At 51.4% G+C, this 27,134-nt stretch overlaps 2 protein-coding genes across 2 annotated transcripts; one reads left to right on the top strand and one right to left on the bottom strand.

Annotated features, from left to right (window-relative positions):
- The first annotated feature begins 4,908 nt into the window (after nt 1-4,908).
- LOC148050368 (olfactory receptor 14C36-like) lies at nt 4,909-6,027 on the top strand. The gene has a single exon (XM_087742872.1). It carries the CDS (start codon nt 4,981-4,983, stop codon nt 6,025-6,027), a length of 1,047 nt encoding a protein of 348 aa, XP_087598998.1. The 5' UTR covers nt 4,909-4,980.
- A 6,180-nt stretch (nt 6,028-12,207) lies between these two features.
- On the bottom strand, nt 12,208-13,224 carry LOC148050367 (olfactory receptor 14C36-like). Its single transcript, XM_087742873.1, has one exon. The coding sequence runs from the start codon at nt 13,222-13,224 to the stop codon at nt 12,208-12,210; it is 1,017 nt and encodes a 338-aa protein (XP_087598999.1).
- Between the last annotated feature and the right edge of the window lie 13,910 nt (nt 13,225-27,134).

Genomic DNA, 27,134 nt, shown 5'->3' with positions numbered 1-27,134 from the left:
GCTAACACCCTCCGAAACCTTCACCTGTGCTGCTTTTACTTCTCTGGAGGTTGCGCAGTCTTTCAGGAGCTGCAGTTCAGGAACTCGGCACCTGAGGGCTCATTGCCACACAAAGCACCACAGGGAGCCAAGCCTCGGCAGAATTTTCCTTTAGTCTTCAGTTCTTGTGTTGCTTACTAGAGAGATTTCGGGAGTGTCATCAAAGTGAAAAGGGGACAAAGCAAAGAGGCAAAGTGAATCAAATGCTTGATTTTGAAAAGACAGTTCCCAACGTAATTGGGTTATAGGATGCATGCCCACTTGTTCCAGGCCTCCAGGCAGAGTGTGGCTCAATCTGCATGGCCCTCTAAGCCTCTATCAGCTCATTTTGCTTTTGCTACCCATCCCTGCAACTCTCAAGCCTATGGGAGCTTTGGCTTTGGCATCCTCCTTACATACAAGGGTAAGGCTTCTAAATAGCAAGTCTATGAAGCCAGATGGGTTTTGTGATGTCACATGCATTGGGACATCTCCAGAAAACCACAGCTTTGTCATTCAAGAAACAGAATCTGCCACCAACCTGCCTCCTGCCCCTGCCACAGCCCCCACCAAAGTCCAGAGAATCAGCCACCAGGGGAGCTGTCCGAACTTCATACATTACCCCGCAGAGCATGAGGTGTCTTTCAGCCATACCCAGTGTTTCTTTTGGCTCTTTCCAGCAAGCTCTTGATTCAGAACATTGGCTTTCCTCACTGCTCTCCAATACTGTTTAATTTTCTTCATTGACAGCACCAGCCAGCCCTCCAGATGCCTCCTTTAGGTGGTCTTACTCATCCTGTGTCATGTGGATCTATGACATCCATAGCAGCATGTAGGTGCCTCAGTCCCCTTATGATAATTTGAGGGTTTGAACTCCTTAGTTAATAATCTTCATAAGTAAAATTCACCTCTTCTCCACAGATATCTGTAGGACAGCTGTTTATGTTGGATGATGCCTTTCTAGACTCTCTCTTCCTTAAAAAGAGAGGCACGTGGTATCTGAACACTTTCAAGAAGTCGTGCTTGGTAGCCAAACTAACCTGGATTAAATCTTTGACAGTAGGACAAAATTCAGCTCTGTGTGTGGACTGCAAAAGCAGTGAGGAACCCTCTCCTTTCTTCCTTTCTCCCCATCACTTGCTCAGGTCTTGGGAGGAGAAGAAGTGAATAAAGGTGACATTCCTGGGTGCCAGTGATTGAATTCTGCTCCCATGAGTGCCTGATGTCGAGACCCTCAGCTTCAGCTGAATCTCTTCTCTTTGGGAACACTGCAAGGCAGTGGCTCCGATGTCATGCTATGTGTGCAGATGCCCGACACTCTGACAAGATAACACCGTGAGCAATTGCAGGACACTACAGGTAAGGTAAGGGGTGACCTGTTTCATGGATTTGCTGCCCAAGGTAGAAAGTACCTCAGCAACCATCTCAGAAACACCACAGGAGGATGTAAAAGAAGACAAGCACGGCCAATGTGGACAGGATTAACAAGTGTGGTGGGTTGACCCCAGCCAGTAACTAATGAGCCACCCAGTCACTTGCTCACTCCCCCAACAGCAGCCTGGGGAAGAGAATTGGAAAGGTAAAAGTGAGAACATCTCATGGGTTGGAATTAAGAATGGTTCATAAGTGAAGCAAAGCTGCATTCACCAGCAAAGCGAAAAAGGAATTCATTCCCTTCATGCCATTGACAGAGAAATGTTCAGCCAGTTCCAGGAAAGCTTCAAGGCCTTCATCGCAGTTAACAGTGACTTGGGAAGGCAAATATCATAACCACAAATATTCTCGCTTCTTGTTCCTTTCCCTGGGCTTTTATTCTTGAGCATGATACCCTGTGGAATGGGATATCCCTTTGGTCATTTGATGTCAGCTGTCCTGCCTGCATCCCCTCCCAGCTTCTTCTTCTTCTGCATCCCCAAACCCAGCCCACTCATTGGAAGGGCAGCGTGAGAAACAGCAAGAGAAGGCCTTCCTGTTGTTTAAGCACTGTTCAGCCATAGCTAAAAGAGTTTTGGTCACAAATCCAAAACATGGAACCCTACGGGCTGCTATGAAGACAATGCACTCCACCCCAGCCAGCCAGGGCAGGCTGGCCTTTTTGGAAGGTGTGAGAATGAGAACAGTGAAGAATTTGAGAGGAGGAAGAAGGGAAGCAGTAAATTAAAGATGAGGCCAGGGATGGCATCGGGACTGTGTGAAACAGAGCAGGTTGCAAGCTAGACCCCTGCAGGACCCTACTAGATAGATGCCTCTGGACAGAGCACCACGCATGTACCACCCTCCTCCAAGACCAACGGCTCTCCAGCAGGTTTTTTACAGAACTACATATCCACCCATGCAGCCGATACTGTCCTAATATGGACACAAGAAATTTCTGGAGGGATGATGCTGAAAGCCTTGATGACTTCCAGGTAAAAGACCATCTCTGCTCTCCCTTCATCCAGCAATCCTGTCCTTTCATCACAGAAAGCAAAGAGGATGGTGAGAGACAAGCTCCCCTGGGTAAATCCAGTCTCCTTCTCTTTCAGACACCCAGAAATGGCTTTCGAGGGGACATGCACTGGGGCACAGCCTTTCATTTCCCTGCTCATCATTTAGGCATTCTGGAAAGATGTATGGATTGTAGAGGTGCTGCCAGTGATCAGGGAGTTCCCAGAGTGCCTGTGACCTATCAAAGATGATGGAGAGTGGCTTCGTTGTGCCATTGGCCTGCTTGCTCAGCTCCCTGGGATGCTGCCCCTCCTGTCCCAGAGACTGGTAAAAGATGGTTTGTTCAAGGGACCCCTGACTTGGTCCCCATCCACTGCTGCCTGGACTCCTCCAGAGTTCTACCTCAAGGCACAACAGCCTGGGAGACCTTGCTGGGGAAGACTGAGGCAAAGAGGACACAGAGAATCTCACATCTATCTCCACCTGCTCTTGCTAAATTCAGCAGTGGCCACACAGGATCTTTGTTTCTTCTTTAACTGTTCCTGAGCAGTAAACCCTCCTTATGGTGCCCTTCAGTTGCCTTTCAAGTTTAGACTGAGTTTTGATCTGGACCCTTGCTGAGCTTGGAGGATGCTGTCCTTGAAGAGCAGCTGTCCTGAGCTCTGCCACCATGCCTTGGCAGTTTATTCCATCAGTATCACAGCTCTGTCTCTGACATTAACAGCTTCCACTCATCCTGCCTGTGCTCCTGGCTGACGGCACGGGCACACATTTGGACTGAAGCAACACCACTGTGGAACCAGGCAAACTCATATTTGCCATAAGAAACCCTGGTACCAAGTGTCCAAGACCCCGTGGGTGCAAAAGCAGAGATATGGCATGGGAAAAGAGACGTGCATGTCTTACTAGCCCCAGGTCTAAGGACCCAGGATGAAATGCCTAAATTCACTCAACCAAACACATCCTCCCAGCTTGGAGAAATTAGATCCTTCCCTGTCACCTTCCATGTGTCCTGTCTAAGGATGGGACAAAAAAAATAATTCTCATGCACAATTATTTTTCTAATAGGAGTAATGACACTGCAGGAGAGAATTTGAGGGAGGGAACATGAGTGATGCCTTCAGCCTGTTTCCCAGCAGGTTCCCCTGGAGCCCCAGGGACACCTGGAGGGAGCCCAGAGGGGCAGAGAAAGTGGTGCCTTGGGCTGGGCCTCTGCTGCTGAGCTGGGCTGGGCTCCTGGCATGGAGGGAGCTGCTGGCAAGTGGGCAGCACTGCAGAGAGACAGCTCTGCCCAGGAGCAGCTCCTCTGCAAAGGGCAGCAGGGCTGAGGGCACTGCCTGCAGGCAGCGAGGGGAGAGGAGCGAGGCAGAGAGAGGTTAAAGGCAATCAGGAGTGGGAAGGCTGGGAACTGAGAGCTCACTGCAGGAGAAATCTTCACAGCCCTCTACATGGTAAGTCTCCGGCTGCAGAGCAATGTAGCTTTTGCTCATGGAGGAAAATCCAAAAGGTAGCACGTCCCACAGCCTATGGGATCTTTCAGGAGGCTTCTCACAGTTTCTCTGGTGTAGAGGAGGAGGACGTGCTCCAGAGCAGGGCCTCCCTGCTGCACCATCAGAGGGACAGAACAGGACAGCTGCCTTCTCCCAGGGATGGCTGCAGGGTGTGAAGGTGGCTGTGCAGCCAGGGGTGCCCAGGGCTGTCCTTCCGAGCAGGGTCCCTGCACCCCAGGGGCTGTGGGCTGGGGCAGGGACTCTGCCGCCTGCCAGGGTCAGCACTCAGCCTGCTCGGGGAGCTCCTCATGCATCTGCAGGGAGAAGCTGTGGGTGGAAAGAGTGACCCCCAGCAAGGCAGGGTCCTTCTGCTGTTGAGAGGGTGCTGCGTGGGTCAGGGCTGCTCAGGCAGCACCTGCACCTCCTTTGCAGCCAGAGCTCCAGCAGAGCCGTGGTGCAGCTCTGCAGCCACGGGCCCAGTTCCCTCTGCAGAGCACAGGGGCTGAGAGCAGCTGCCCGGCAATGGTGGTGTCTGGGAGGTGGCGTGCACAGCTGGGGAAGGGGAACGCTGTCTGAGTGCCCCAATGCCTCTGCCCTGGCCTCTCTCAGCCACACCCTCACTGTGTTTTGCCTTGTTCCTCCACTGGTCTGTGTTATTGCTATTGTTATCTTGGTCTTGCTGCCAGACCCTCTGGGGAGGTGGAGTTTCAGCTGCAGAGTCACACACTGATCCTTTGGGTCCTTTCATGCAGCTGTGTTCATGGGAACACATGTCCCAGCTTTCATCTCACCTGTGGGGCTGTGGGCAATGCTGAGAGGCCCTTCTGTGTTGTTTTCACCTGACAAAGTTGAACACCAGGACTGCTCCCTGCCCCTCCCCACTTCTGCAGAGTAGGGCTGGCTTATCAAGAGCCCATGGGCAGAGGCTTGGCTCTTCATTGCACACTTGGATAGCACCAAGCTGAGCTCCAGCCACAGAGCTGAAGGAGGCTCTCCTAGAAAAACAAATGGGTGTCTGTGTGTGCAGGGGCACCGTGTATTGGAAATGGCTTTGATTTTTCTCAGAGACAACTTTTGCTCCCCTAACTTGTCATTGTCTTTTTCTCTTATGACAGTGCCCCATGCCCAGAAGCAGCAGATGTCCAACAGCAGCTCCATCACCCACTTCCTCCTCCTGGCATTTGCAGACACACGGGAGCTGCAGCTCTTGCACTTCTGGCTCTTCCTGGGCATCTACCTGGCTGCCCTCCTGGGAAACGGCCTCATCATCACAGTTGTAGCCTGTGACCACCGCCTCCACACCCCCATGTACTTCTTTCTCCTCAACCTCTCTCTCCTCGACCTGGGCTCCATCTCGACCACTGTCCCCAAAGCCATGGCCAATTCCCTGTCGGACACCAGGGTCATCTCCTTCTTGGGTTGTGCTTTCCAAATCTTTCTGTTTGTCTTTTTCATTTCAGCAGAGTACTGTCTTCTCACCATCATGGCCTACGACCGCTATGTGGCCATTTGCAAACCCCTGCACTACAGGACCCTCCTGGGCAGCAGAGCTTGTGTCCACATGGCAGCAGCTGCCTGGGGCAGTTGTTTCTTCTATGCTGTACTGCACACGGCCAATACATTTTCACTAACCCTCTGCCAAGGCAATGCCCTGGACCAGTTCTTCTGTGAAATCCCCCACATCCTCAAGCTCTCCTGCTCACAATCCTACCTCAGGGAAGCTGGGCTTCTTGTGGTTAGTGTCTTTGTGGGCATTGGGTGTTTTGTTTTCATCGTGCTGTCTTATGTGCAGATCTTCAGGGCCGTGCTGAGGATCCCCTCCAAGCAGGGACGCCACAAAGCCTTTTCCACGTGCCTCCCTCACCTGGCCGTGATCTCCCTCTTTCTCAGTACTGTCATGTTTACCTACCTGAAGCCCCCCTCCATCTCATCCCCACCCCTGGATCTGGTGGTGTCAGTTCTGTACTCAGTGGTGCCTCCAGCAGTGAACCCCCTCATCTACAGCATGAGGAATCAGGAGCTCAAGGATGCAGTCTGGAAACTGATAACTGGATGTATTTCTGGAGCAATAAACTGCCCATTGTCTTCATAGCTGTTATAATGTAACTAACTGCAGGCGCAGCCCGTCTTCTGTATTTTTTGTTATTGTTGTGGTAGTCCTGTGACCGCAGGCAGAGACAGGCAATGGGCAGTTCTGTGACAGAGCTGGCCTCCATAACAGCATTTCCAAAAAGAAAGGTGATGTCCTCAGGGCAGTGCATGAAGGCTTAGGTCTTCTTCCAAAGATTCTCTCAAGAACAAGCTCAAGACAGTGCCCTGGTGAGGAAAACACCAGTGAACATCCAAAGTGTGTGAGTGTGCAGGGCTGGGGCACACAGCAGTGTCCCTTGCACAGCCAGGCCTGCTGTGAGAGACTGGAAGGACCAGCAGAGCAGAGTCTGGTCTGTTCCCGTGTTTGCCTGACACCCTGGGCAAGGTGCCCCAGGGCAATGGCCACAGACCAGCCCCTTGCAACCACCATTCCCAGCACTGGCCTCTCACTCCAGCTCGGAGAGGTTCTTTATGGAGGGACACCGAATGACTAGGTCAGACGTCCATGTTTGCATTGTACAGACGTGGCTTCAGCATGCACACTGTGTGCCTGTGGGGAGATGAACCTCACTGAGCCCAAATGCCATCAGCTCTTCCTAGAGGTGCCATGAAGGCCAGTGGGACAGAGTGCCTCCAGGTCACTTCACTTTGAGCATAACATCCCCTGGGAAATCACCTGAATGCAGCACTGGGATGTGCTTCTGTGAACCAAGGTCCCTGTGTCCATTCCTCATGCCGAGGGACATCTCAGAGAGGTGCAGAGCAGGGCGATACACCGCAGGGCTGAGGTGCCTCCCAGCCTCTGGCAGTGGAACAGGAGGCCAGAGAGCCATTGTGCCTGCTGCAGTGCCCTGCCTCCGCATGTGGAAGGGAAGGACTCGTGCCTCTGAACACACCTGTGTGTATGAGGAGCGCATGAGGCCAGCTCAGATATGGGCACCTCACAGGGCCCTGCCCTTTCTGTGTGTGACTCCAGGAACAAACCCCCCCCGCCCAGCGAGATTCATCTCACCCGCCTTGCACAGGCTCATTGCAAATGCTCCTGGCTGCTCTCGTCACCCTTTCTGGATTGTGCCCTCAGAGGTGTCAGAGCCATCAGAGAGGTTCTTGGTCCTTGGAAAAGGCAGACATCAAACCTTTCTTCCAGAAGTGCAAGAAGGAAGACTGGGAGAATTACAGGCTGGTCATCGTTACCTCAGTCCTGCAGCCATTTCCAGGTACTTGTAGGACAAGAAAGGGATTGCCAAACCTCTGTGGGTAGGGGAAAGAGGGGGATGTTTTGTATGTGGGCCTTAGCAAGGGTTTTGACATGGCTTCCCATAGTCTCTTTATAGTCAGATTGATGATACCTGGACTGAAGAAGTGGGTGATGTAGCGGGTGGGAAGGTGGTTGGTGGATCAAGCCCAAATGTCAGCAGTGGTAGAGTCCTGCTGGTGGCCACTTCCTCGTGGCATCCCTCAGTGCAGGCAGTGGGGCCAACACTCTTGAGTGTCTTCATTAACTGCCTGGATAATGTGCCAGAGTGCCTTTTCAGGTCCTTTGTGGATGATGCCAAACTGGGCAGACCCATTCTACAGCCTTATCTTGTTCCCCCTGCCTTGAGCAGGATAGGCGGACAAGGTGATGCTCAGGGGTCTCTTCCAAGCTGAGTTATTTTAGGATTCAATGAATGTTTTCCTTGGAGAGCTTTTTGAAGACAGAAGAAACAGAAGAAGAAGGAAAAAAAGAGAAGTAGAGGCATAAAATGCACCAGTATAAATACAGCAGTTCCTCTGAGAAACATTTCTCCACACAAATCATTGATAGGAAATCTTTTAGATAAATTTGATGAAACAACCTTACTTCTGTCTGCTCACGTCTTGGGCGACAAGGAGGGTAATGGCTGGGTACAGTATGATGCGGTTAATTGTGTCTCGGGAACTCATAATCCATTAGGAAGCCAATGGCTGTGAAGGGGGCTGTGAGGTCACTTCTGCCTCTGGAGGTGAGAGGCCAACAGCAGGAATGTGTCTGGGAAAGGCGCTGTGAGGTCACTTCTTCCTGAAACAGCCGATAGGTCAGCCCTTGACTCATGGCTGGGGTATGTGCTGCTAAACTCCCCTCTGCCAGTGTCTCTGACAGGCCAGCAGAAGGCACCTGGTTGGCACATTGGCTGGGAGACCCCCTCTGCTGAAGGACCCAGGCTGACTCCAGGAAGGGGGCTTGTATTGTGGCTGTCATGTCTCTTCTGCCTGACTACAGGATGGGACAGCAGCAGCTACGCAGCTTGGTCATGTCTATCCGAGAAGCTGAAAGGCTCGCAGCCTTGGAAGATCATGGTGAGGTTACTTCTATCTGGTCAGATGAAGGGCTACAAGAAGGCTGATGGTTTTGCATGCCTGTTTGAAGGGTTATTTCCCAGATGGTGGAGCTTTCCTTGGAAGTAGGAAGGAGCAGGAGAGAGAAACACTGCCACACAGTGCAGCTTGAATGGTGGAGACTGGACATGAGGAGGAAGAAATGTCACTGAAAGAATAGTACTGTGGTACATGAAGTCCTCCAGAAGGAGTATGAGGTCAGTCCATCTCCTTGGGTTTGAAGGAACAGAGTGTGAGGGTGGACAGACATCAGTGAATGTACGGAAATGGCAGGGTGAGAGCAAGGTGAGGAAGCGAGATGGGTGTCTGCAGCCTGCAGGGCAAAAGAAGCAGCTGTGGGACAGCGTAGGACAAGCTGTGGTGGAGATGGCAAAGAGTGGTGGCAAGGCTGGAAGTGGCCAAGAGAGCCCAAGGCTTTGTCCCCCTGGCTACAGCAATCATCTCTGCCACCAAGGCCTATGAGGAGACACGTTGTCCTAAGGCACTGGGGGGCCTCATTGCCTCCTTGCACACCCCCAGTAAGGCTGGGAGCTGTCATAGCCTTGTCCTGCACTCAGCATCACCCCCCCACATCCCACTGCCCCAGGAAGAGCCCTGAGCAACGCGTGAGGGACAGGACCTGCCTTCCCCAGGGCTGGGGGTCAGCGCTTGGCCTTGCTGCTTCATAAAACAAAGCCAGGGCTTTCTCAGCATCTGAGCTGCCTGCACATTCCCTTTGCCTGCCTGCAATCAGGGCCTCCAATTCTCTGCTCTAACGAGTCCCTGGGGAGGCTTTGCCAGTAATGGCCCTCAGTGGGGCTTATTAATACTTCAGGGTACTTTGGGTTTTGCTTTTGATGCTGACTCTTGCAGAGGTTTGTGTAATCTCTTCTCGGTATCTGAAGTTCAAGGACTCAGCACCAAATATACCATGGGGCTCGTTAAAACACAAAAAGCCCTAGTAATGTATATCTCTTCCTTTAATTTTCTTCAGGTCTTCAAGAGTTGTACAGATAATTAAAGCTGTTTCCTGTGTACTTATGGAGAAAGATTTCAAAGAGCTTCTAATAAAAATGAAGTTTGCTTTTAAAGGGTGTATTTTATTACTTTTCAGTGTAGAGAAGAGATGACAGCAGCATTCTCTAATTGATATTGGTGCAAGTTGTCTCCTCAGGAGGTCTGGACTGGTAGGAGAAGCTGTCCCTTGAGCTCTGACAACCTCCCACCTCACCTCCCCAACCCCACCATTGCTCTCCTTGCCCATCTGGGACTTTTCCTTACAGCAGACTTCTCCACTCATCTCTGCAGCTGGATGGTACAGCTCCTTTGCACCATCTCCCCCCTGCTCTCCTTAGAGACCTGGCTGCACACAGCCACAAGAGGGTTTTTCCTATTTGCAAGCAAAGGAAAAGTCAAGCATGGTCAAGTTCCATAAAGAAAACAGACTCTGCAAGCATATGCTAAGTCCAAGCTGCCTCTAATGAGGTTGCCTTTCTACGGGGGATAATCTTAGGAGAACTGTTTCAGGTAGGGAGATCCAAAGAAGAGAGATACAAACATAATTAAAGAGTTGGCTAAGGAGACAATTAGACTGCTGCAAGACAGGCAAACTTTTAAGTCCCTGATGTCAAAGCAGCAACTGGATGGGGGAGAGGAATCTGAATGAACAGAGTAAGAGGAGCAGAACACTGGAGAATAAGGGAAAGGGCTTTTGTCTAGGCAGTCTGCATCTGAAAAGATTACACTAGAAATGGTTGTTCTCTCAAGAGAGGTGAAAATATAAGAAAGAGAGAAGTTAAATTTATATAAATAATTTTAATTTCTTTTAATAATTTAAATTTAAACTTAATTTAAATATAAATTCAATACACGGTATAAGAGGCAGAATAGTGTTAATGAAGTTACACTGGAAGATCAATATGTCTTTGGAATGTCCCTTTTGAAAGGTCACGGGATTGGCAGAGGTCTCTTGGGAGTGAGGACAAGCCAATGTTGCAGCCATCGTTGAAAGAGGCCAAAAGCGCAACCCCGGGAACCCCAGGCTGTACAAGCTCACTTGGGGGAGGAGTGAGCCTTCCCATGTGTGCTCTTGGGGGACCTTGCTGGGCACCTCAAAGAGCAGGAGGTGTCCAAATGCAGTCAGCATGGATTAGCCAAGGGTAAATCATGCCTCCCCAACCTGATGGCCTTCCTGATGAAGGAACTGCTTTTATGCACGAGGGGACAACAGTGGATGTCGTTTACCTCCACTTCAGCAAGATTTTTGGCATGGTCTCCCTCGATATCCTGGTACCCACGTTAGGCCATTACAATCTGGTATGACCTGGTAGCAAAGGCAGCCAGCAGAGTCCTGGAATCTCACCAAAAGAGCAAGGGCAGTGATTGTCTCCCCTGCTCATCGCTCCTTAGACCACCTGTACACAACCGTGTCCATTTTTGGGCAGGAGGGAGGAGGGGAGGAGGGAGGGAGCGCCTGTGGGGCTGCTGGGCTCTTGGCCAGAGATCACCACCACAGCAAGAGAGGTGTTGGTAAGTATCAGCAAGTTGAGTGGAGAGTCATCGAGCTGCTGAGGGGCTGGAGCACTTGCCTGGGAGGAGAAAGTGGAGGAAAGGGCCTTGTTCAATGTGCAGAAGGGAAGGCCTTGGGAACCTCATTGTGACCTGCCAGTCCCCATGGGGAGGTTTTCAGGAATATGAAACTGGTCTTGTAACAGTATGGCTTGGCAGGAGAATAATAGGGAATAGTCAGATGTTGAAATGAGGAAGTTTCTGTCCAGAGATCAGGTAATGAGATATCTGCAGACCACAGGGTGCTTTGGGCTGTAAACAGAATGTAAACCAATCCTCTGACTTGGGATCTCACTCAATGGAAATTTTCAGTATTTTTCATGAGAAGGCCATAAGCAGCTGACCTTACTGGAGCTGTCTGAGAACGGGCTTGGCTGAGAGACCAACTGTGGCAAGAGCTGTGGATTTTCCATTTTATAAATAATGGCAATGGGGTTAAGTATGACTGAGCCCCAGAGGAGGATGGGGGTGACCATGCAGCAAAGGTCCCTCCTGAGGGCTGGGGTGTATGGCCAGAGATGGAAATGGCCAGTGTGTGGGACTGGTCTGCGAAAATTTCCAGCGTCCTGGTGGTCCTCAGGCAGCTCCTGCAGCTCTGCCCTCTCCCTTCCCTGTGCCTGCCGAGTCCCCACTGACTCCCATGGCACTGCAGAGTCCTTTGTGGATACATCAATTTAGAGCTTTATTTTTGGAGGACTTTTTACCCTTGATGACATTTCACCTTCTGAGTCTGCATTCATTCCAACCCCACCTGAGTCATGTGATGAATCCCCATCGTCTCCTGACCCCTCCAAATTCATTTCCAGAGAGTCTGGTACATGCCATGAGTCCTGTCAGACATGAAGCAACCTGGGGAGATAATGGGGAGCTGATGGACCATCTCCACTGCCACTGGACACCAAGAAGAGAGCCTTTACAACCAGAACTTTTGATCCAATCGAACCCAGTGTTACCATGCGCTTAGCCCCAAAACCACTGAGAACACAAGGAGAACAGAAATTTTAAAAGGCCAATTCCTTGGGCATTGTCTTGGAAGCAACCTAGGAGGAAGAGCCCAGCCTTCAGGCACTGCACCCAGGAGATCACCTTTAACAAAAGAGCTGCAATCTGACAGACCACATTTGACACAGTGTTGTGCAAGGGTCAGACACAACAGGATCAAACCTCCACAGAAGGAGGATAAACCCAGAAAATTATCTCTCCGTAGAATTATCATGAGTGAAAAAAACAGACTCTTGGTCTAGGAAACATGTAGAGGAGCAGAGGCAGGTTATTTTCAGTGAAACAGCACCCATTGGATCAGTTTCCATAAGGCGCCCTTGAGCTGCTGGTTCCTCATGCTGTAGATGAGGGGGTTCACTGCTGGAGGCACCACCGAGTACAGCACTGCCACCACCAGGTCCCGGGATGGGGAGGAGATGGAGGGGGGCTTCAGGTAGGCAAACGTGCCAGAAGTGACATACAGAGAGACCACGGCCAGGTGAGGGAGGCACGTGGAAAAGGCTTTGTGCCTTTTCTGCTCAGAGGGAAACCTCAGTACAGCCTTGAAGATCTGCACATAGGACAGCACAATGAACACAAAACATCCAAAGTCGACAAAGTCACTAACCGCAAGAAGCCCAATCTCCCTGAGGTAGGAGTGTGAGCAGGAGAGCTTGAGGATGTGGGGGATTTCACAGAAGAACTGGTCCACAGCATTGCTGTGGCAGAGGGGGAGTGAAAATGTATTGGCAGTGTGCAGGAGAGCATAGAGGAACCCAGTGCCCCAGGCAGCTGCTGCCATGTGGACACAAGCTCTGCTGCCCAGGAGGGTCCCGTAGTGCAGGGGTTTGCAGATGGCCACGTAGCGGTCATAGGCCATGATGGTGAGAAGAAAATACTCTGCTGAAATCAAAAATACAAACAGAAAGATTTGGAAAGCACATCCTGCGTAGGAGATGTCCCTGGTGTTCCAGAGGGAATTGCCCATGGATTTGGGGACAGTGGTGGAGATGGAGCCTAAGTCAAGAACAGAGAGGTTAAGGAGGAAGAAGTACATGGGGGTGTGGAGGTGCTGGTCACAGGCTACAGCGGTGATAATGATGCCGTTGCCCAGGAGGGCAGCCAGGTAGATGCCCATTAAGAGCCAGAAGTGCAAGAGCTGCAGCTCCCATGTGTCTGCGAATGCCAGGAGGAGGAACTGGGTGATGGAGCTGCTGTTGGACATCTGCTGCCTCTGGGCATGGAGGATGGTACTAGAGGAAAAAGACAGCAAAAAGTTAGGAGAGATTTCTCTCAGCAAAATCAAAGCCATTTCTCATAGAACCCCTCCTCCCAAAATGTCTCTCTCTCCATTCAGGAAGGTCTTTGGCAGGTCCCTTTCATAAGCTCTGCTTGGTGCTGGCTCAGGGTGCCCCAGGGAGCAGGAGGCTCTGCTGGGGGCTCTGCAGGAGTCAGTCCTCCCCTACACCAGTGGGTAAACAGGAACTCAGAGTGACTGCACATTAAATCCACTTGTGACATCACAGATGGTTTCAGCATTGTCACTTCAAAATCACTCTACTGCAGAGCAGAAAAAATGGGCATTTTGTTGTCATAGAATCATAGAATCATTAACGTTAGAAAAGACCCTTTAGATCATCGAGTCCAAGCGTTAACCTAGTGCTGTCAGCTCCACCACTAAACCATATCCCAAAGCACCACATCTACCCATCTTTTAAATACCTCCAGGGATGGAGACTCAACCACTTCCCTGGGCAGCCTGTTCCAATGCCTGACTACCCTTTCTGTGAAGAAGTTTTTCCTAATACCCAACCTAAATCTGCTGTGGCACAGCTTGAGGCTGTTTCCTACCATCCTATCACTTGTTACTTGGGAGAAGAGACCAACCCCCACCTTGCTACAACCTCCTTTCAGGTAGTTGTAGAGAGCAATAAGGTCTCCCCTCAGCTCCTCTTCTCCAGGCTGAGCACCCCCAGCTCCCTCAGCCGCTCCTCGTGAGACTGGTTCTCTAGACCCTTCACCACCTTCGTTGCCCTTCTTTGGACACGCTCTAGTACCTCCATGTCCTTCTTGTAGTGAGGGGCCCAAAACTGAACACAGTACTCGAGGTGCAGCCTCACCAGTGCCCAGTACAGGGGCACTATCACCTCCCTGGTCCTGCTGGCCACACTATACCTGAAACAAGCCAGGATGCCATTGGCCCTCTTGGCCATGTGAGCACACTGCTGGCTCATGTTCAGGCAGCTATCGACCAACACCCCCAGGTCCTTTTCCGCCAGGCAGCTCTCCAGCCACTCCACCCCAAGCCTTTAGCGTTGCATGGGGTTGTTGTAACCCAAGTGCAAGACTCAAGTGCAGAGTGAGGACAGCCACTCTGTCCATCAGCCCTGCTCTCAGCTGCCCTCTGCTGGCAGCTCTTCCAGCTGGAGGACTATCGCACATGAGACTTCCCCCAAAAAGAAAGAGGCCAGTGCTGGGAGCAGAGGAATCCAGTTTCCAAGTGCAGATCTCCAAACCCCTCACCCCATCCCATCGTACCTGAGGAGGATCTCAGCTCTGTCCTCCCAACCAGGGACACAGAGGGCTCATGACAGCTGCCCACATGCAGCCACCCAGCACCATCTCAATGGCCTTAGCACCGAGGTGTCTTCTCCATGGGGCTCCTGCAAAACACAGAGATGCCCTGGGAGAGCTGTGCCCCACGGGAGGGCAGCCTGCAGCCCAGCAGGACCTCCCAAGGACAGAGTCAGTTCTCCTGAATTTGTTACGTCCTGAAGGGAGGGTGAGATCCGTGCCAGCCGCACACACTGCAGTACCCAGAGCCTCACAGGTGAACAAGGTGCGAGCTGGATGCTTTTCCTCCATGGCCATATGTGCATGACAGCACACGCAGCGTTGGTGTCTGAGCTGCACTTGAATCCTCACCCCCCACACCAGTGAGTGTAACAGTGAGAAGAAGGGTGGCAGGGAGAAGAGGAGAACATGCCAAAGGAGCCCTGCCAAGGGAGGCAGGAGAGGGAGACAGAGAGAGACCCATGAGTTTCAACTCTCTTTGGTGGTCCGGGTGCTTGGGAAGGTAAATCATGAGCATGTCTCCATGCCATTCAGGGCAGAGGCTCTGCTGTGTGAGTGAGGAGACCAGGTGGTTGCTCCAGGGAAAGCACCTGCACTGCAGGGGATGGCAGGGAGATGCCTGAATCCCTCCTCCCACAGCATTGCTGGCAGCAGTTCTCTCTTCCTTCCTGCCCATGGCTCTGCTGCCTGGACCTCTTCTTGGCCACAACCTCTTTCTCTGTCCCCACATCTCCTCCCTCTCCATGCTCTCATACCCCAATCCACCTGCTGTGTGCTGAGCTCTGCCCTGCAGGCTCCTTCTGGCAGCAGGGCACTGCCCAGGGGCATCTCTGTGTGTGCAGGGGCTAAGGAGCAGCTGAGACAAGTCTTGATGAGACCTGCGGTCTCATTGCCTTCTCCAGAGCAGAGAAGTAAATTCCCATCTCCCACTGCCCACCTGACCAAGAGTGAGAAAACTGAAAGCACAGACTCCTTCCCTTTCAGGCAATCCCCTGCCTTGACATCCATCTTTAGAATGACCCTCTGCAAATGTCCTTTGGGTGATGTAGAAGTCTGAGCAGCCCTGACCCATGCTGCACCGTCTGGGCAGCAGAAGGATCTTGCGCTGCTCCCACAAACAGCTTCTCCCCACACCTCTGTAGGGAGCTCCATGGGTAGTCAGAGTGCTGACCCAGGCAGGCAGTGGAGTCCCTGCCCTGGTGCACAGCCCCCTGGGGGGCAGGGACCCTACTTCTAAAGGACAGCATGGGCACCCCTGCATGCACACCCCTGCAGCCATCCCTGGGACAAGCAGTCATGTCCTGTCCTGTCAGTGTGGCAGGATAGAACATATCCTTCTCCACAGTAAAGAAACCCTGAGAGCCATCCTGCCAATTCCTGTCTGCAGAATGATGTGCCAGGTGTAGGAGACCCCTCCAAGACACTCATCTGCATTGCCCTGCTGCCAGAGACTTACTCTGTTAAGGGCTGTGAAGATTTCTCCTGAAGTGAGTTTTGAGCATCCTCCCACCTCATGCAGACTATAACATCCCTCTTACTTCTCCCATCTGCCCTCGGTGTCTGCAGGCAGTGCCCTCAGCCCTGCTGCCCTTTGCAGAGGAGCTGCTCCTGGGCAGAGCTGTCTCTCTGCAGCGCTGCCCACTTGCCAGCAGCTCCCTCCATGCCAGGAGCCCAGCCCAGCTCAGCAGCAGAGGCCCAGCCCAAGGCACCACTTTCTCTGCCCCTCTGGGCTCCCTCCAGGTGTCCCTGGGGCTCCAGGGGAACCTGCTGGGAAACAGGCTGAAGGCATCTCTGATGTTCCCTCCCTCAGCTGGGGAGAGAAACACTTACTTCCAGCAGTGTCGTTTCTCCTATCAGGAAAAGGCTTCGCATGAACATCCCCTTTTTTGGTCCCATCATTAGGCAGGTCACCCAGGAAGGTGACAAGGAAAGATCTAATTTCTTCAAGCCAGGGGGACTTATCCTCAGTTCAATGAAATAGGTATTTCATGTCTTTAGACCTGGGGCTAGAAAGACATGCAGCTCTCTTTTGCCCATGCCATGTCTCTGCTCTGAAGAAAAGCCTTTGCACACACGGGGTCTTGGACATTTGGTACCAGGGTTCCTTATGGCAAGTCATATCTTGCCTGGTTCCACAGCTGCAGTGCTTCAGCCCAAATGTGCAGCAGTGCCCTCAGCCAGGGGCACAGGCAGGAGGAGCTGGAGCTGTTCCTGAGCAGACAGAGCTGTGCCATGGTGGCAGAGCTCAGGACAGCTGCTCTTCAAGGACAGCATCCTCCAAGCTCCGCAAGGGTCCAGATCGAAACCCAGTCTAAACTTGAAAGGCAACTGAAGGGCACCATAAGGAGGGTTTACTGCTTCAGGAACAGTTAAAGGAAAAGATCCTGTGTGGCCACTGCTGAATTTAGCAAGAGCAGGTGGAGATAGATGTGAGATTCTGTGTGTCCTCTTTTCTTCAGTCTTCCCCAGCAAGGTCTCCCAGGCCTTTGTGCCTCCAGGCAGGACTCTGGAGGAGAACAGGCAGCAGTGGATGGGGATCAATTCAGGGGTCATTTGAGCAAACAATCTTTTACCAGTCTATGGGACTGGAGCAGTGGCATCCCAGGGAGCTGAGTGAGCAGGCCAGTGTCACAGCAAGGCCACTCTCCATCATCTTTCAAAGGTCACGGAGGCTCTGGGAACTCCCTGATGATGGGCAGCACCTGCACCTTTCCAAAATGCCTAAATGATAAACAGGGAAATGAAAAGCTGTGCCCCGGAGCGTGTCCACTCAGATCACATTTCTGGGTGTCTGAAAGAGAAGGGACTGGATTTACCCAGGGGAGCTTGTTCCTGGCCATCCTCTTTGCTTTCTGTGATGAAAGGACAGGATTGCTGGATGCAGGGAGAGCAGAGATGGTCTTTTACCTGGAAGTCATCAAGGCTTTCAGCATCATCCCTCCAGAAATTTCTTGTGTCCATGTTAGGACAGTATGGGCTGCATGGGTGGATAAGTAGTTTTGTAAAAAACCAGCTGGAGAGCAGTTGGGCTTGGAGGAGTGTGGTACATGCATGGTGCTCTGTCGGGAGGCATCTAGCTAGTAGGGTCCTGCAGGGGTCTAGCTTGCAACCTGCCCTGTTTCACATCTTTTGAGTGACCTGGAGGATAGGAGACAGTACTTTTTCATATACATTTGTAGAAGACATCCCATTGAGGAGAGCAGGGCAGGGCTGGAGGGCAGGGCTGCCATCCCAAAGGACATAGAAACCTCATGATATCCAGTAAAGATTCCACCAAAGTCCTGCTCTTAAATTGGATGTAGGCTCTGAAATGTCCTAGGACAGGGACTGCCTAGGCGGGTAGCAGCTCCACAGCAAAGGGTCTGCTGGTCTTTGCGTTCCATTAAGCAAAAGATGAGCCATCAGCAAAGATGGCCAACAACAGCCTGGGCTGTGTGAGCAGGAGCACAACCAGGGCAAGTGATTCTCTCCCTCTGCTCAGCACTTGTGGTACCACATCCAGAATACTTGCCCAGGTTTTGGTTCCCCGCAATGCCAGAGAGATATTGGCAAGCTGGAGGATCCGCAAATTTCAGTGGAGGGCCACAGAGATGGCCGAGGTTGGAGCACTGGTCCTGTCAGGAGAGGCTGAGGGAGCTGGGCTTGTTCACCCTGGAGAATGGAGGGCTTTGTGGGGAGGAAGGAACAGACTTGCATTGCCTACGGTGAGGTTCCCAAGAAGACACTGTGGTGCAAGGCAGGAGCACAGGAGGCAATGAGCTGAAACACGAGAGGGTCAGGCTCAAGACAGGGAGAAGCTTTTGCAAGGTGAGGACAGCCAGACATGGGAAGCTGTTTCCCAGAGAGTGTGTGCTGCCTCCATCCCTGGAAGTTTCTCAGACTGATCTGGGTAAAACCATGAGCAACTTAGTGTGACCCTGCTTTGAGGAGGATGTTTACTACAGATATCTAGCAAGGTCCCTACCAGCCTGAATGACACTCTCATTCCTCACAGCTCTGTGTCCTCAACATGAGGGAAAGCCCTCAGGTTCTCTCTGACTGTAGAAATAATTGCCTGGCTGGGATGGAGTTCATTGTCTTCATAGCAATCCATAAGGATCCAAGTTTTGGATTTGTGACCAAAACTCTTTTAGCTATTGTTGAACAGTGCTTAAACAACAGGAAGGCCTTCTCATGCTGTTTCTCACGCTGCCCTTCCAATGAGTGGGCTGGGGTTGGGCAAGAAGCTGGGAGGCACCTACATGCTGGTATGGATGGCATAGATCCACATGACACAGGATGAGTAAGGCCACCTAAATGAGGCATCTGGCAGGCTGGCTCGTGCTGTCAATGAAGAAAATTAAGCAATGAGGAAAGCCAATGAAGAACTAAATCAAGAGCTTGCTGTAAAGAGCCAAAAGGAAGCCTGGGTCTGGGTGAAAGTTACCCCATGCTCTGGGGGTAAGGTACGGGGTTTGGACAGCTTCCCTGGAGGCTGATTCTCTGGACCTGCACCACACAGCAGCCAGGTTTCTCAGCAGGGCTTTCCATTTCCGCTTCTAGAAATGACCATGTCTCTCCAACATTCATGGACCCCTACCTCCAACTTGAGAAAGTGCATTTTGTTGAGAGGAAGACCTCCCTGAGGCATATCTGTCCTTGAGGTCCATGGGCTTGCAAGGCTTGGGGTGGAGCTCCTTTGGTGCCGATATTTCTATTGCAGAGCACCCTTCTGAGCACCACTGCCTGGACAGATGAGGAATGATCATCAACATTTAAAGAAACTGTGAGCACATTTTCCAACAGCTGAAATGCACTGAACAGTTTTCATCCATAGACAATGCTTTCCCGTGATGCCAACATGGGCATTTCCAGCCCACGTACTACACTCAGGAGAAGAAATACTCATCTCCCCTGTTACACCCCTGACCCTGCTCTGCCCAGTGCACTGTGTATTGACTCTCAGCACGCTTTCACGTCTTTCCACACGCCCTGCTTGAACTGACCACTTCTGAAGGCATCTTTTCAGCAGGCTGCCTGGGCATACGCATTTCCCAGTGTCCATCCAGCTTTCCTTCTCCCATTGCTCTCTACCCATTCCCACACCTCTCAGCTCCTCAGGTGCTGCCCTGAGCTTCAGGCAGTTTGAAGCTTGCCTTGTCTTTCAGCAGGCTGCCTGATGGTCCCTTGAGCCATCTCCTCCCCTGTGCCTCTACCTGTTTTCCCATGTATCTCACTGAAAGTGTTCCACTATGGTTACTGACAGTGGAAGTGGAGGAAACTTGGACTACATCTATTATTTTTTACTGAGCTATTATTTTCTTTTTCTTTTCTTTTTCTTTTCTTTTTTTCTTTTTTCTTTTTTCTTTTTTCTTTTTTCTTTTTTCTTTTTTCTTTTTTCTTTTTTCTTTTTTCTTTTTTCTTTTTTCTTTTTTCTTTTTTCTTTTTTCTTCTTTTTTTTTTTTTTAAATTGGGAGGTAAGAAACATTCTTCTGTGACTGTGTACAGCTGATTCTCCAAAGAAAGGAGGTGAGAATGTGCGCAGATGAGCTGAAGCATTGAGCTACAGTCTTTAGTGGAAAGAGCTTAGAGGTGAGAAACCCTGATGCCAGTCCCAGGTGGCCACTGAGAGAAATGACCGGTGGGGGAGGGGGCAGGGGGACCAAGGATGACGATGGGACACAGGACAAAGATGGGCTGTACAGTGTCTGACAGAAATGATCTTAACTTTCCTACATCTGCAGGCTTCATCAGGAGATGCTCTGGGTCAATCTGAATTGGAGAAGGCTGGTCTTACTTGTTGTGTAAACAGAAAAATAAAGAAAACAGGAAAAAAGAAGAAAAACTGATTTATTGTTCCTTCTTATTTAAATCTTCTCTCCTTGGCTACTCTCCTGAAAGTTTTCAAAGTAGCCACAGAAGGCTTGAAGAATTCGGGAAAATGATGCACAGAGACATGGCTTGTTAGGGTGTTTTGCATGTTAATGAGCTCTCTGGTGCCAAGTTCCTGAACTGCAAAGACTGAAAGAATGAACAAGCCTCTAAAGAAGTGGAAGGCAGAAGCAAGCACCAAGTTTCTGAGGGCTTTGGGTGCCCCACTGAGTGCCAGCGCTGACAAGGCCATGAAGGTAATGAGCAGTCAATATGTTGGTCCCTGGGGGCTCATCAGGCAAAAACTGGGAGACACTGGTTGCAGCTGGAAAAGGCCATGTGCTGGTGGCTCTGATGTCATGTAAGCCCTTGGTGTTTGTTTATGATCAGAGTGGCCAAGCCCTGCCCCCCAGGACCTGATAAAGGAGGTCCTTCATGCCTTGCTCAGGACTCTGCCTAGGGTCAGTGTGAGTGGGGGGCTGTGTCTGGGGCAGGAGGCAGGTTGGTGGCAGTTTATGTTCCTTTTTTGACAAAGGTGTGGTTTTCTGGGGATGTGCCAACGCATGTGAGTTCCACAAAAAACAGCTGGCTTCATAAGCCTGCTAATGCCCCTCAATCACCTAAGCTGTCCCTGTCCCAGACTTGCTTGCCTCCTCAGTTTGGATCCATATCCCAGCACTGCACTGCACACCCTCCTTATTCTCCTAGCCTCAGATCAAACACTGAATGATTCCGCATTAGCATGACTTCCCCTTGCTCTTTCAGCTCTTCTTCTGGCCCATAACACACTTTCTTCTACCCACACACCACTCTCTCCCTACAGTCCTTTTTCTCTCACAAAGCCTTCCCAGCTCCCCTGCAATAACGGGACCTCACTCCAGGAGGTTCACACGTTCTCCAGGTTCATGGATGTTTCCTGAATTCCAGGCAAGTTTGGGTAGTGAAGGAGAGGAAGACAGAAAGGTCGGCTCATGGGGCATGAGGAGCAGTATTCAGCCACCCCCAGCAATGGGCACTCCCCATCTGCCAGGTTGAGGCATGCTCCCATGATGGAAACTTCTCGTGTAACCACTGCTTTGTGCAGGGACCTTCAACCACACTCCCAGGGCACACCTACTCCTCCTCCACCCACAGACATCAATAGCTTTCCATTTCTGGGCTCAGATGTAGTTGGAAGGATTTGCTAAAGCCCTGAACCATCACCTTGCTTCTCGCTGACTTCCCTCTACCCTCTCTCCCATCCCTACACACTGCCAGTCACTGCCTAATTGCCAAACAGAAAGTTAAGGAGCTCTCAAAGCTTCCCGTCTCATTCTCTGGGGATGGCCATGCTTCTCCAGTCACCATTCATGGATCATGGAAACACCAGTTGAGGAAGCACACCAAGATGTGTGAGGGGAGGGCCTCCCTGAGGCACCTCGGAACTCTCTGAGGTCTAAATGCTTGTGTAAGTCCTCGGGAGGAGTGTATCTGGTGCCCACATTTGTATTGCAGATGGCTGGTCTGCAACGGACCAGGAATGAGACAGAACTGGTGTCAGGACTGCCGTGGGAGGGGACACTTGGTGTCCTGGGTGGGGCTGGAGTGGAGTTAATTTTCTCCATAGCAGCCCCTACGGTGCTATGTTTTCGGGTTGTGACCAAACCAGTGTTGATAAAACACTGATGTTTTAGCTATTGCTGAACAGCCGTTGCACCGTGCCAAGGCTTTTGCTGTTTCTCCTGCTGCCCTGCCAATGAGTAGGCTGGGGGTGGGCAAGAAGCTGGGAGGGGAATCAGCCGGGACAGCTGACCCCAACTGACCAAAGGGATATCTCATACAACATCATGTCCAGCAATAGAAGCTGTGGGAAGAAGGAGGAAGGCATTTGGAACTATGGCATTCCTCTTCCCAAGTAATCCTTACTCATGATGGAGCCCTGCTTTCCTGGAAGTGACTGAACACAGCGAATGTCTTCCCAATTTTGCTTTGCTGGTGGACACAGCTTTGGTTTCACCTATTCAGGTGTCCTCTTCTTGACCTGTGAGTTCTTCCTCACTTTACCATTCTGATTCTCTCCCCATCCCTCAGGAGAGGGGAGTGAGCGAGTGCCTGGGTGGGGTCTTAGCAGCCACATTATGGACTTATTTCTCCTTAAATTGAAAGCAGTAACAGTAAAATGCTCTAAAATTTCTTCTTCTCCTTGATGATAAATTTAATTTCTATAAGTTTATTCTTCTCGTTCCTTCTTAATTGACAAGACAGTTGTAACATAAGAGTATTTAGATTCTGGCATAAAGTTTTTAGAACAGTGCTTTTTCTCTCATTGCTAACCATTTCTTACAATTTCACAGTACCACCTCTCAGACAATGTTGCCCCTAATTCATTTCTGCTATCTATCTTTCATTCTTATTTCAAGCATGTGTGTGTGTGAGTTCATTGTTTTACCAAAAAACGTCAAGGGGCAGATCCCAAACTGGGCAAAAGCACAAAGCAGGCCAAATTTTTATGTGATGGACACTGACACAACACCACTATCTTCATTTTGGATCTCTGAAGGCCTAACCCTTCCACAGAGTGCCTGGAAGGTCTGGAGTGCCTCCATCTGCCCTGTCCGTCAGCATCGAAGGTGAAATTACTCCAGTCAGAGGTGCTGTTTGGATTCTCCTCAGAGGCTAAACCACCACATGGGTCAGGAGATATTCCAGGAGAACTCAATGGGCATCATACTCTTCTGGAGCTAAAAGTGGAATGTCGTGGGTCATGGCATGCCAATACTTGTGTTCAGGGATCTGGTCAAATGACCCCTCTCCATTTCTGTAACGGTGCTTGAGTTTACTCAAGTAACCCTTGAGTCAATCCCCATCCACTGCTGGTTGTCGTCCTCCACAGGAGGAGAAAAACAGGGGCATCCCCTCAACACAGGGAGCATCCCCCAGACTCATCCTCTCTGCCAGTCTCTCCAGCAGAGCCTGTTTTCCTCCACTGCAGAACCCCATGTGAGCAAGCTGTCCCACCACATCTCATTTCATCCCAAACCATCACCGTTGTGTGACAAACCACAGGGGTCCAGCTGCTCCTGCCTGTGATCCAGCTCCTCCTGGCTGTGCACGGTTTGGCCGCAGCTGCTCAGCTGTGGCACCAGGGTGGAGCACAGACTTCTCCCAGGGAAACCTGAGCAGTGATCCTGACCAGAAGACCACGGTACAGCCAGCTGGGCTGCGCTGCACGTACAGCCTGGCCTTCACGCCTGTGCTGTGCTGCACAGATCCCTTGGCCGCAGGGCAATCTCAGCAGCTCATTGTCCCAAGGGGCCTGCAGGCTGCTCCCACTCAGTACCAGCCCTTACGCCTCCTGCGAGGCCTTGCCTGTACCTAACAGTGCAGCAAGGAGTTCTCATGAGAACATCCTTGCTCTTTGACTGTAGAGATGACGAAAAGAGGTGGTTTCTTGTAAGCAAAGCTAAGAGCAGCTTGGATGACCAAACCAGGAGACTGTCTTCTATGGGCGGGGTCTGCATGGCATGCTGTGTGGGGGTCAGAGGCCTCTTCAATGCTACACCACTTGGGGTTCCCACCATCTAAAGGCACCTAAGATGATCTGCATGATTCTCTCCTTACAGGGTTAGTGCTAATGAGAAGCATTTTAAAAGATCCCTCACAGCGTCCGAGTGCCTTTCTTACTGGAATTAGAATGAACCAGTGCCTCCTGGTGAAAAACACACTCTCAGCACCCTTGGGTGGAGCCCCTCCGGTCCCATAGACTGGTAAGGGTGTAGTTTGATCAAGTAACCCCTGCCTTGATCCTCATCCACTGCTGGTTGCTCTCCTCCAGAGTTCTGCCTCAGAGCACAAAGGTCTGGGAGACCTTGCTGATGGCAACTGAGGCAAAGATGACGTAGAGTACCTCAGCCTACCTACACCAACTCTTACTACATTTGGCAGTGTTCCCACAGTATTTCTGATTCGTCTGCAGCTGTTCCTGAAGTAGAAACAGCTCATCTTGGTGCCCTTGCATGCCCTTTTCAGTTTCAGGTGAGTTTTGGTAGGACCCATTGCTGTGCTTGGGGGATACTTTCTTTGAAGACAAGATGTCTCCAGGCACACGGTGAAAATGGTTCGTCTGTTCCTTGGCTGTATCATCAAGGGAGTGAGTAAAGACCCCAGTGTGATGTGCTTTGTGTTCCAGCAATGCCTGCAGCTCTTGGGAAGAGAAGGGACAGACCTTGCCTCTGACTGATGGCATCAGTCAAAGGCACATAAGCACCAAATCGCACTGCTTGCAATGCCTTCTGGGGTGTCTGTCACACACCCACCCTGAATGGGAATTGCTTTCCTGTTGGTCATAGAATCATCACAGAATCATAGAATGGTTTGGGTTGGAAGGGACCTTAAAGATGATCTGGTTCCAACCCCCCTGCCATGGGCAGGGACCCCTTCCACTAGACCATGTTGCTCAAAGCCCCATCCAAGCTGTCCTTGAACACTGCCAGGGAGGGGGCATCCACAACTTCTCTGGGTGGAAACTTGCTGAATTTGCGCTCAATCCCTCTGTCCATGTTGCCAACAAAAATGTTAAACAAAATGATGGGACAAAAAAGTGATTCTCATGCCCAACTATTTTTCTAATAGGAGTAATGGCTCTGCTGGAGATTAACTATCTCTGCCCAGAGCTGAGGGAGGGAACATCAGTGATGCCTTCAGCCTGTTTCCCAGCAGGTTCCCCTGGAGCCCCAGGGACACCTGGAGGGAGCCCAGAGGGGCAGAGAAAGTGGTGCCTTGGGCTGGGCCTCTGCTGCTGAGCTGGGCTGGGCTGCTGGCATGGAGGGAGCTGCTGGCAAGCGGGCAGCACTGCAGAGAGACAGCTCTGCCCAGGAGCAGCTCCTCTGCAAAGGGCAGCAGGGCTGAGGGCACTGCCTGCAGGCAGCGAGGGGAGTGGAGTGAGGCAGGGAGAGGTTAAAGGCAGCCTGGGGTGGGAGGATGCTGAGAGCTCATTGTGGGAGAGAAATCTTCACAGCCCTTGACACGGGCAGCAGGGCAGTGAAGCTGCAGTTGCGGGAGGGATCTCCAAAAGCTGCTACATCCCAGAGTCTGTGGGATCTTTAAGTATTATTCTCACAGCTTCTCAAGTGTAGAGGCGAAGGCATGTTCCAGAGCAGGTTTTCCCTGCTGCACCATCAGAGGAACAGGGCATGATGGCTGCCTTCCTCTGCGGATGACTGCACGAATGTTAAGCTAGGTGCACAGCCAGGGATGCCCAGGGCTGTGCTTCAGAGCAGGGTCCCTGTGCCCCAGCGGTCTGTGTGCCAGGGTCAGTGCTCAGCCTGCATCAAGAGCTCCCAGCGGCGCTGTGAGGAGAACTGCCATAAAGACAAAGAAGACTTCCTGAATTTGTCTTTTCAGTTTCCTATTTTGGGTTGGGGGGTAGTGGAAAAGGGACAAATGGAAAAGGATCTATTGACGTTAAAGAAGTCAGGGAGACTCCTGAGCGAGTGATCAGTAACTCCTGATAGCAGCCTCCTAAAGTGCCCTCAGCCACTGCTCTGCCTATGCACAGCACCAGCATCACCTCTGCTGGACCCATCAGGGTTCTTCTGACCTGCCCTTTTCCTCCTGCAAACAGGAACATGCACCCAGCCGGTGCCCTGCAAACAGGCAGGTTTCTGGAGGGCCAAGGTGAGTGCACAGAGGTTGGGATGGGGTCTGTGATTGCTGACAGGGAAAAGCCATGGGACAGGGAAACACCTCCCAGCAGGAAAATCTGCAGGCAGCAGGGAGATGATGAGGGAATGAGAGGAAATTAAGCCCAGAAATGTTGTGGGAGGGAGAATGCAGAAACCTCTGTATGATCCCCTCCAATGCAGAGCCCTTCCTCTGAGCAAGCCCCCCTTGTCCTTAAATGCATTTGTGTCCATGGGAACCCATGTCCCAACTTTCATCCAACCTGTGAGGCTGTGGGCAATGAAGTCTGTGGGTCTGGGGAATGAGCTGAATCTCCCTCACTCAAATGCTATCATTAGGACACTTGGCTATTGCTTTGAGGATTCCTTCCAAGCTGTGAGCTTGCCTCCAGGATGCAAACCTGGCCTATAGCACCTTTGTGTTATCTGAAGGCACCATGGAGAAGATCAGAGATGCTACGACAGAGAAGATGCTGATGGGTTTGTGACATGAGCCCTGTGTGTCCTGGGCTAGAAGTGGGGTGCTGAGAACTTAGGAAAGGGTGAGACATTTAGTGGTCATAGATCCCTCTGTTCTCAGCAGTGCCTGGTGCCTTTTCAGGGTAATATAGGAGTGTGATCACCCTCCACCTCAGAAAGGGGCAAGCCCAGGGCAGCTGGGAGCCAGATGGAGGGATAGACCAGGTCCCCTCATCTGCACTAAGCCACAGGCATTCCTCTTGCCTCGCAGGACTCCCTCTGTTCTCCCTGAGTGCAGCACAAATGCTGAGGCTTTCTGACATCCAAGAACACTCCCCTGGGTGCGAGGGAAAGAGGAGATGTAAAAAAACCCAGACCTCTCAACCTGCCTTCTGCCACCTCATTCCTTATCACTGGGAGTGCAGATGCTGACAGCCCCTTCTGCACTAGGAGCAGTTTCATGAGACAAGGTCGACCACCAGGACTGGCCCCTGACCCCACTCTTCCCATGAATCCACTGCTGCAGAGCAGGGCTGACCTCTCGGCAGCCAGCGGGCAGAGGCCCTGCTCCTCACAGCACACTCAGCCAGCACCAACCAGGGCTCCAGCCACAGAGCTGAAGGAAGGTCTCCTTGAAAAGGAAAATGTCTGCATGTAGAAGGGTGAGGGTGTATGAGAA

This window comes from Nipponia nippon, unplaced genomic scaffold (assembly GCF_047370975.1).
Source record: "Nipponia nippon isolate SJK-2023a ecotype South Korea unplaced genomic scaffold, ASM4737097v1 scaffold_88, whole genome shotgun sequence".
Lineage (NCBI taxonomy): Eukaryota > Metazoa > Chordata > Aves > Pelecaniformes > Threskiornithidae > Nipponia > Nipponia nippon.
The sequence above is the reverse complement of the archived record's forward strand: the minus strand, read 5'-3'. Positions and strand labels throughout refer to the sequence as shown.